This window comes from Sinocyclocheilus rhinocerous, unplaced genomic scaffold (genome assembly GCF_001515625.1).
Source record: "Sinocyclocheilus rhinocerous isolate Xijiao unplaced genomic scaffold, SAMN03320098_v1.1 scaffold460, whole genome shotgun sequence".
NCBI classification, from domain to species: Eukaryota; Metazoa; Chordata; class Actinopteri; order Cypriniformes; family Cyprinidae; genus Sinocyclocheilus; species Sinocyclocheilus rhinocerous.
The window spans coordinates 1,348,182-1,357,772 of NW_015667268.1; the positions used below are offsets into that span (position 1 = coordinate 1,348,182).

The 9,591-nt window shown below is 37.0% G+C and overlaps 1 protein-coding gene across 1 annotated transcript in view; it reads left to right on the forward strand.

The window, feature by feature from the left end:
• The window catches only part of LOC107733411 (transcriptional regulator ATRX-like), a gene marked incomplete at its 3' end in the record, with an annotated part of 21,112 nt that extends 11,736 nt beyond the window's left edge, over positions 1-9,376 (forward strand). The window contains exons 10-17 of the mRNA XM_016545011.1: positions 1,856-1,922; positions 2,257-2,402; positions 3,468-3,632; positions 3,723-3,849; positions 7,979-8,078; positions 8,167-8,352; positions 8,463-8,604; positions 9,267-9,376. Of these exons, the coding sequence (XP_016400497.1) occupies positions 1,856-1,922; positions 2,257-2,402; positions 3,468-3,632; positions 3,723-3,849; positions 7,979-8,078; positions 8,167-8,352; positions 8,463-8,604; positions 9,267-9,376 (1,043 nt within the window). The remainder of the gene's footprint in view (positions 1-1,855; positions 1,923-2,256; positions 2,403-3,467; positions 3,633-3,722; positions 3,850-7,978; positions 8,079-8,166; positions 8,353-8,462; positions 8,605-9,266) is intronic.
• Between the last annotated feature and the right edge of the window lie 215 nt (positions 9,377-9,591).

A 9,591-nucleotide genomic window follows, 5' to 3' on the forward strand; every position in this document is an offset into this window, starting at 1 on the left:
ACATTTCCTGTCTGGCGATTTTTTTTTTTTTACAGCCTGCCAAAATGAGCATATTTCAAACTGGTGGGTCACAAGGCGGTGCTAGGGGGACCACATTAAAATTCTAAAATGTATCAAATTCTACAAATTATTGAATAAATTACAAAAATTCGAATGTTTTTTGGAGAGGGTAAATGAGGACTAATACAAACTTGATCATTATGAAATATGTATGTAACATATTTTCCGGAAAACAAGTCGCACCTCCTTTCCGCTTGTTTGCACCAGTCAAAATCACATTGTTGTTGGGAAAAAAAGGCAAGTTACACTGGTGTATAAGTGACACACACACACACACACACACACATATATATATATATATATATATATATAAATAAATAAATGAATGTATGTACTTTTTGTTTTGCAATTAATTTTCATGGCATTCAAGCACACGTCCCCTTTCAAATGCTTAAAAAAAAAATAATTACAATTAGCATAAGTTAATTAAATCTTGTCTGGAAAATTACATTTTTAAATCAAATAAATTCATTTTTAAAAGTAAATTTAGCACTATAAATAAAAGAACAAATAAATGAATGAATGAATCAAAGTGACTTATAAATATTTTGCATCACAATGGTAAATAATTTACATAGACCACCAACGTGCAGGCGTTTGCATTCAGAGTTCAGATGTTTTTGATCTGCTTTCGTGTTTTTTTTCCAGTCTCCTGATGTTTAGTCTCCAGCTGATTTCCGCATCAGCCGTGGGCTAAAATAGACACCGCATCAAAACTATGTACTCCCTGCCGCTTCTGGAGTGTGACACCTTGTGGTTCTCCTGTTTAAAAAGGGTGCTTAAATGAAAACGAACTGCTCATGCCCTGCTCACACACTATATGTGAAAACAGACCTATACACAAGTGTCTCTGAACTGAGACATCAGTACACATTGCTACACACTGATGGAACGCTTGAGAGCATTTAAGCTGCTTTTAGATAGAAGAAGAGCGAGTTAACAGGTGGAATATAATGTATTTATACCCTGAACGCAAAGATTGTGCTAGTCAACTATTAGTCATTCATTTAAGCCATTAGTCAATTAATCGCTCATTTATGATATCAATTTAATGTGACATATTTACCGCTCTGCGCTTTCAGGTCAGAAGAGCAAATACAAGAAGATACAACTTCACATGCCTTACCAAAGTCTAACAAGCAGAAACTGTTTTGAATAGAATTTGACGTGCGAGTAAAAAGGTATCTGTCCTACAGCTTTTCTCTGGTTTACTAGTGTTAAGGATGCAAATATAGCAATTAAAAGTGAACGAAAGGAAGAAATCTTTCTAATCCAGTGCAACAATGAGAGATGTGAGTGAAGATTTGAGAAAAGAAAGAAGCGATTCCAAGTGCAGTGGAATAACTCATGGAAGAATTTTTCTTTTGAAAAATAGAGTGACCAGATCGCAAAACAATACAAAGCCCACATATGGCTTACATATTTATGGCTTACTCATGTAGCTCTCTCTTTTGACACGAAACCAGATGTTTCCATGGTTGTGATGTAACATTTAGGCTTCATTATATTAAAACAAAACTAAATAGCAGCTGTGGTAACGATGTGTCAGTTACAGACTGCATGACTTCTCTATATTCTGTTGAGTGTTTTTTTTTTTTTGCAACCGACTAATTAAAAATTTGGTCGATTGAGTCTCTTGTCGACTGACGTTTAGGTGACTGTTAGGTGGAAACCTCCTGAACACTGATAGAGTGTCATTAAGTTCATCATCAGGGTTCTATAAACTAGCCTTTTGGAAAACATTTATTGAATTTCATGACTTTTAAGTGTTGTTTTTTTCTTCTTGTTTATGAAGGTGATGAAATTGAATTGAAGGCTGAATCCTCCCAGGTGCTGGATGATGACGATGATCCAGAGAATAGGTTTGATTTTACAAGTAACATGCTGTGAATTGTTTTTGTCTGTTTGATCTCAAGATGTCCCCCGTCTGTGGGTTTTACAAACATTTAAGCAAAGAAAAATATTAAAAAAGCTAAACCTTGTAACTCCATTGAATCCTCTTAACTGTGGAACCTCATAAAACTCATAAATCCTCTCAACCTCGCAGCTTCCCCCTGCCTCAGTCTTGTTTCTGATTCTGATAATCAAAGTAGTTACCTTCATGAAAATGTCTCAGAGTGGACAGTCACAAGTTTAAGTAACAAGATGATGTATTCTGGGCTTCTGGCCTAATTTTGTTTCTGTCTGTTCTAAAAGAATTGCCAAGAGGATGCTTCTGGCGCAGATCAAAGCCAACTATTCCTCTGGAGCTGACAGTTCATCTGATGATGAAAACGCAGACAAAGAGGACGGGGATTCACCAAAGAAAGGAAAAGATGGTGCTAAGAAGCAAGACGAAAGTGGTGAGAGTTAGTTCAGATAGGACTGGGCGATATGGCCAAATCATATCTCTGCATTTTTTTCTCGCTGAATTGCGATATGTGGCATATATCTCTGTATTTCTACTTTTTTTCTATTTGGATTAAAGAAAAAAATCTCTTTTCTTCTTCCTCTTCTTTCACATCCTACCCAATGTTGTCCAACAAAACAATGTCTATAAATAAAGTCTATGAAAACCAAATAAAGTGAATGTAAACATGTAGACTATGCTAAATGTAATGTGCGAAAAGGGTTAAAATCACATTACATTATAATATTGTAACATGATCTAAAAACAAATAAATTCACTCAATTAAAAACGAAAGGCACAAACTAATTGCATTAGGCTATTTTGATTACCTCATTTGTCAATTTACAGTGCTATCATAAAAAATACTCTTGTAGGTTTAAAATTCTACATGACACATTTATTGTCTAACTACAAATATTTTAGCAAAATGTATTTTAGTCAGAATTATTGCGCTCCGTCTGTTTGGCGTGCATGAGCGCGGTGGCGCTTGTTCGCTTAAGTCTGTGAAGTTTAGTGGAGAATCACTTGCAGAAGGCTCATCTGCTCCTGACAGCAAAATGGAAATATTTCCATGACTTGCTAACATTTACAGCTGGAGAATATACCTGTGAAATGTAAGTTATGCACCGAGGAAAACAGCACATCTTAAACACACTAAACAGCGCAAGTAGCGTCTCTGTCAGCAGCACATGTATGTCAGCATCTGACGGGGCAACCGCTTTAAACTATACGTGTTAACTGTATCTTACCAGTTATTTTAAAGCCATGAATATAAGCATGTCTCATGTTTAGGACAAACTAGATTATGCACTTTCCCCAGAAAGCTCATTCTGTGTCCTCTGATATTTTCCAGTTACGCTTGTGTCAAACTACTTTACAAACTACTTCCATATCGTTTATAAAAAAAAAATCGATATATCATACAAACTTTATATGCCATCCAGCCCTAAGTTCAGATTTAATCCAGTTTAATGCAGAAGTGTTCTTGTCATGAATAATGCATTGATGTTTCCTGCAGAGGAAGAGGATGAAACTTCAGACTCGTGCTCAGATGTGGACGTGAAGAAAGGTGGACGCAGGCACCGTTTGTTGAGGAAGAAGTTGACTCTAAGCGAGGGAGACTCTGATGACGAGACCCCAGTTAAAAAAAAGAAAGAAACCAAAAAGAGAAGCAGGCGGAAAGGTCGGTGTCAAGTCTAAACAAAAGCCACACATGCGATTCCACTGAATGAGCTGAAGTGTTTACTGGATTTGTTGATGTGTGTTTGTGTAGTGGGCAGCGATGATTCGGCAGACTCTGACTTTGAGCAGTCGCGCTCGGGCTCCAGTGATGCATCAGCGCTCAGTGAGACCGTGAGTGAAGACGACGATGAAGACAAGAGCAGTAAACGCAAAACACGGTAAGGATAGCACCAGTTTGTTCATTCAAGTTTATTAACTTTGAAATGACATTTTAGTGCAGACTTACAGATTTAATTAGAAAGAATTTGCATCCATTCGTTTTAAATGCTATTAGAAAACCATCCATTGTTCAAGCGATGGCATAGCTATCGACACATTGCTGTGTTGACTCCCAGAAGTCCCTGACACCTCAACTGTCACTTGACACTTGGGGCTTTGCGTTTAAAAAAAAAAAATTTTCAGATCTTATCGATTAATTTGAATATAATGTTTGTCTCGATTTAAATTTTTTTAAAATTGAGGAATCACAGTTTTGTATAAAAATATTATCAAATGTTACAATTAGACACACTGACAATTATTAACTACGATTAACTGCTCATGTGTAACACGCTTTATGAAGGACCGTAATGTAGAACATATTGCAAATCCTAAGCACAATGGGAAAAATAGAAATGGGAAAAACACAAGGTTATGAGATGCGAGTTGAACTTGAGCACCGTGTTTTTAGAATGCTGTTTCATACACGAGACCCTGTCAAACAGGTTTGCAACAGTCAAACACATCCGTAAAGTGCATGTTTACACAAAAAAACAATGGAAAAGGGGGCTTTGCGTTTAAAAAAATAAAATTTTCAGATCTTATCGATTAATTTGAATATAATGTTTGTCTCGATTTAATTTTTTTAAAATTGAGGAATCACAGTTTTGTATAAAAATATTATCAAATGTTACAATTAGACACACTGACAATTATTAACTACGATTAACTGCTCATGTGTAACACGCTTTATGAAGGACCGTAATGTAGAACATATTGCAAATCCTAAGCACAATGGGAAAAATAGAAATGGGAAAAACACAAGGTTATGAGATGCGAGTTGAACTTGAGCACCGTGTTTTTAGAATGCTGTTTCATACACGAGACCCTGTCAAACAGGTTTGCAACAGTCAAACACATCCGTAAAGTGCATGTTTACACAAAAAAACAATGGAAAAGCAAAAACCTGTAAAGAACTACTACTGTATGTTTGATATTTCTTGTTTGCATGATGGTGACAGGCTGAAATCTGCTATTTTCTGTGTTTTTACAAAACATTTACCAGTAATCATAGCCTACCACTGCTGTTATACTTGTAGTCATTAGGGCCTGAGCACCAATTGTGCAAGAACCCTCTTGGAATTGCTCTGTTTATTTTGAGTGAACACAATTTTTTTTAAACCTAAAGGGCACCTATTATGCCCCTTTTTACAATATGTAATATAAGTCTCAGGTGTGCCCAGAATGTGTCTGTGAAGTTTCAGCTCAAAATACCCCACAGATAATTTATTATATCATTTTGAAAATGCCTATTTTGAGTTGAAGCAGAAACACGCTGTTTTTGTGCCTGCATCTTTAAATGCAAATGAGCTGCTGCTTCCTTCCCCCTTTTCCACAATAGAGCTGCGCCATTACAACTTGTGCCTCAGATACTCTGCCAAAACAAAACATCTGTTTGGTTTTGATTATCATGTCTGTCGCGCTGAAATCATGCGTTTTAAAGCCATATCAGTTTAAACTTCTGATATAGTGTTTTCTGAGTGCACAGAAAGCATATGTCACATGGCATGTGAGCACTAAAATAAGTTCTCTTTCATGTCTTATTGCACTTAAACTCTCAAATACACACAAGTTTATGTTAGAAACACATATGTGTTACAAACACAGTCGGTTATGACTGTGAAGGTGAACAGCTGGGACAGAAATCGCATGTTTATATTAGATCTGTGTGGCTGCAGCCTAATATACAGTAATTAAATAAATCCACTGCTCTCTTGTCTCCTCTGAGGCTGGGATTCTAAATAGTGTTCTGTGCTCGTCTATGCTGCCAGAACAGTTAGCATGCTTTGCTCGAACTTTTTCCATGGCGTTAGAACTGGTACATTGTTTTAGCTTGCGAAGGCACAATGGTGGCGCCGTGGTTGGAAAAGTGCAGATTGAGGGGCAGTAATATTATAATAAGACAACCCTCTACACACACCTTGGCAATATAATCGCCATTGGCTAGTACATTTTTTTGTTTACTCGCCAGTCGGATATACTATTTTACACCCCTAACCCTACCCCTCACAGAAAACTTTCTGCATTTTTACAATTTCAAAATTAAAAAAAAAAACTTTGTTTACTTTATTTTTATAACAGTTTTACAAATGAGGACATCCACAAATTGAGGTTTTTGCCGATTTTGTCAGGTTTTGCTCACTTTTGGGTACAAATTTGTCCCCAAAATATGGTTAAGTAGGTACACACACACACATATGATTCCACCCAATCAGCTTATCTTTGTAAAATGGAACAGCTTCTTAAATAACTGAATGTGCACTCTTAACTTCAGCCAATCAAGCATTATATTATGATATTATGATAATTAAGCGCCACTGTTTGAGTGTTGTACAGAGAGACCGTGTGTGTGTGTGTGACACTCGCGCTCTCTCTTTCCTTATGCGTGTATGTTCACACACATCTTCGTACCTCACCGCTCCTTCTTCTTCTTATTTTTGTTCAATGGCCGTTCACTCCTTAGGAGTGATGAGGTGAGATATCCGCGCAGTGGAGAGCCGCTTTATAGTAGCAAATTAAGTTTTGCTTTTGATGAAATGAGACACTGACACTGTTTTTCATGTTTAATACTGCAGAGCTCGTGTAAGCATACCCATGATGCTATGAACAGATGCTTTTTTTTTTTTCTTTTTATAAAAAAATGCTTGCTGTTCTTTCCATTTTTGTTGTGTTTATTTTGTTACTGAGAGTAAAGCTTGCATAACATATTTACATATATAAACGTTGCTTTCATCAGAGTGGGCGGCGTCGGGATGTTCGATAACAGTATATCGCTGCTCAGTGCTCACATATTTCGAACTTCGTTTTACCCCTAAATGAAGAACGAAAAAGAACTTCGTTTTGAGTATATCGGGGCCTTAAGGGCGTTTCAATACAAGACATTTGTGCTGCGGCGATCTGGGCTTTGCCACACACTTGTGTCAGATTTTATAGGCTGGATGTTACAGAGCCTTGGTTGGCTCATTCCGTCCTAAGTGTGTAACAAAAACAAAAACAAACAAACGCTCATACAGAGGATGCTTTTGCTTTTCACATGTCTCCGATCTATTCTGTGAATAGTGGAGGGCTTGTGTTTTTATGTTATCATTATCACACATCACTGAGTTGATTGACATGCCTGCTTCGGACAGCATATCTGCAATACAGGAGTTGTTAATATCCCATAGTGAGATACCAAACGAATGTTTGAAAGAGAACTTTAGGTTACTTTTGTAACCCCGGTTCTCTGATAACAGGAGTGAGGTACAGTATCTCACCACAAATGAAATTTACTATATTTCCATCAACTTAGCACATGTTTTGTTTCTTATTTCTCGTTGTGGTGCAGTATTGAGCAAATAAACAACTGTCTCAGCCACACTCTGAAGTGATCTGACATGCAAAGCTTCTAGATTGGGATTAGCTGTATAGAGTTCATGTCTATGTTCTTCTGAAAGAACCCTCTATAACCCACAAATTCAAACTAGCAGTTTGTAGTCGGTAAGGTAGTTTTTTTTTTAAATTAATATTATTTTGAACTTTCTGTTCATCAAAGAATCCTGAAAAAAAAAATTATAAAGGTTTTCACAAAATATGAAGCAGCGTAACTGTTTTCAACTGATTATGATCAGAAATGTTTCTTGAGCAGCAAATCAGCATATTAGAATGATTTCTGAAGATCATGTGACACTGAAGACTGGAGTAATGATGCTGAAAATTCAGCTTTGACGTTAGAAGAATAAATTGCATTTTAAAATATATTACAATAGAAAACAGTTATTTTAAATTGGAAAACATTTTCACAGTATTGCAGTTTTTATTATATTTTTGATCAAATAAATGCAGCCTTGGTGAGCAGAAGAGACATTAGTGTATGTATTAAGTGTTTAGTTTCAAATTATATGTGGCAATCAAAAATGGCATTCTGCTTCATTATTAGAGGTTATGGATTATTAATGATCATGATTTATTAATGCATTTTTACAACGAATGAATTACTCCTCGATGGGGAATCAAAACTTATGGAACATGTTGTGGTAACACTTGCAGGTCATCCAAAAAAGCTGGCAAGGACGGTGAGAGAAGTTACCAGAAAGAGAAGAAGAAACGACGTCGCATTAAGGTTCAAGACTCCTCGTCCAGTGGCAAGGTACTGTACAGTACAGATCTATTTCAGCAAATAATACAGTAACCGTTGATATGAAGTGTGAAATGTGTTTGGTTTTTCTGTTCTACAGAGTGGAGGGGAAGAGGATGGAGAAGATGAAGGGGATGAGAAAGGAACACCCAAAGGTCGCAAGAAGATCCGCAAGATCCTTAAAGATGACAAACTGCGGACAGAGACCCGGGATGCCCTGAAGGAGGAAGAGGAGAGGAGGAAGCGCATTGCTGAGAGGGAGCGGTTAAGGGAGAAACTGCGAGAGGTACAAACCCAAGATGCAGATGTTTAGGGCTCAGCATAGTGAAACTGTTCTGCAGAATCATAGTTGGCATTTTGCAGAGAAAACTCAAAGTTGGTACTCTTTGGTTTCAGACTATTGTGGTGGAGGAGTCATCACAGGTCACATGTCCCATCACCACAAAGCTGGTGCTGGATGAGGACGAGGAGACCAAGGAAGCATTATTGCAGGTTCACAGGAACCTGGTGACCAAACTCAAACCCCATCAGGTGGATGGTGAGTCAGCAGTCGCCACTCCTTTTATGGCTGGCTTGCTTTTTATTTTATTTTATTTTTATTCAGTACCAGAAAAAAAACGATGCGTCACATTTTTAATGCTTTGGATTGAGTAACAGTTCAGTATTTGTGGCTCATAGTATGTCAATGAAAAGGGTTGCCTGAAGTAAATCAATGTTTAAAGTCGTCATCAAATCAAAATGGGTCCAGTTTCATTCATCATTCTTCAGTACCAGAAAAAAACCGATGCGTCACATTTTTAATGCTTTGGATTTGAGTAACAGTTCAGTATTTGTGGCTCATAGTATGTCAATGAAAAGGGTTGCCTGAAGTAAATCAATGTTTAAAGTCGTCATCAAATCAAAATGGGTCCAGTTTCATTCATCATAAAATAACTTTTAAAACTGATTTCTTGCTGATGTAACTAAGGCTACATGGGCCAAAAATTACATTAAAATGTCAATAAATAAATCTAAACAAATCTTCATGGCTCTTTTACCCAGAAATGGATGTTTGATGATGATTTGTTCTTTTGTTGTTTTGTCTTTCTCATTTTTCATGCATTGTTTTAGGTCATCATAGCCATGTCCTTTTCTAAATAGAGGACACATGGAAGAACACAGACGCTAAGTGATGGTTTTTGTGTTTTTTTCTGTTTGCAGGAGTGCAGTTCATGTGGGACTGCTGCTGTGAGTCAGTGAAGAAGGTGGAGAAGTCTTATGGCTCTGGCTGTATTCTGGCCCACTGCATGGGGCTGGGAAAAACTCTCCAGGTAACTGGAATAAATGATAACAATAATGATATGTGACCCTGGACCACAAAACCAGTTATAAGTCGCTGGGGTATATTTGTAGCAATAGCCAAAAATACATTGTATGGGTCAGAATTATTGATTTGCATTTTATGCCAAAAATCATTAGGATATTAAGTAAAGATCATATGTTTTTGCACCCTCAGATTCCTGATTTTCAAATAGTTGTATCTCGG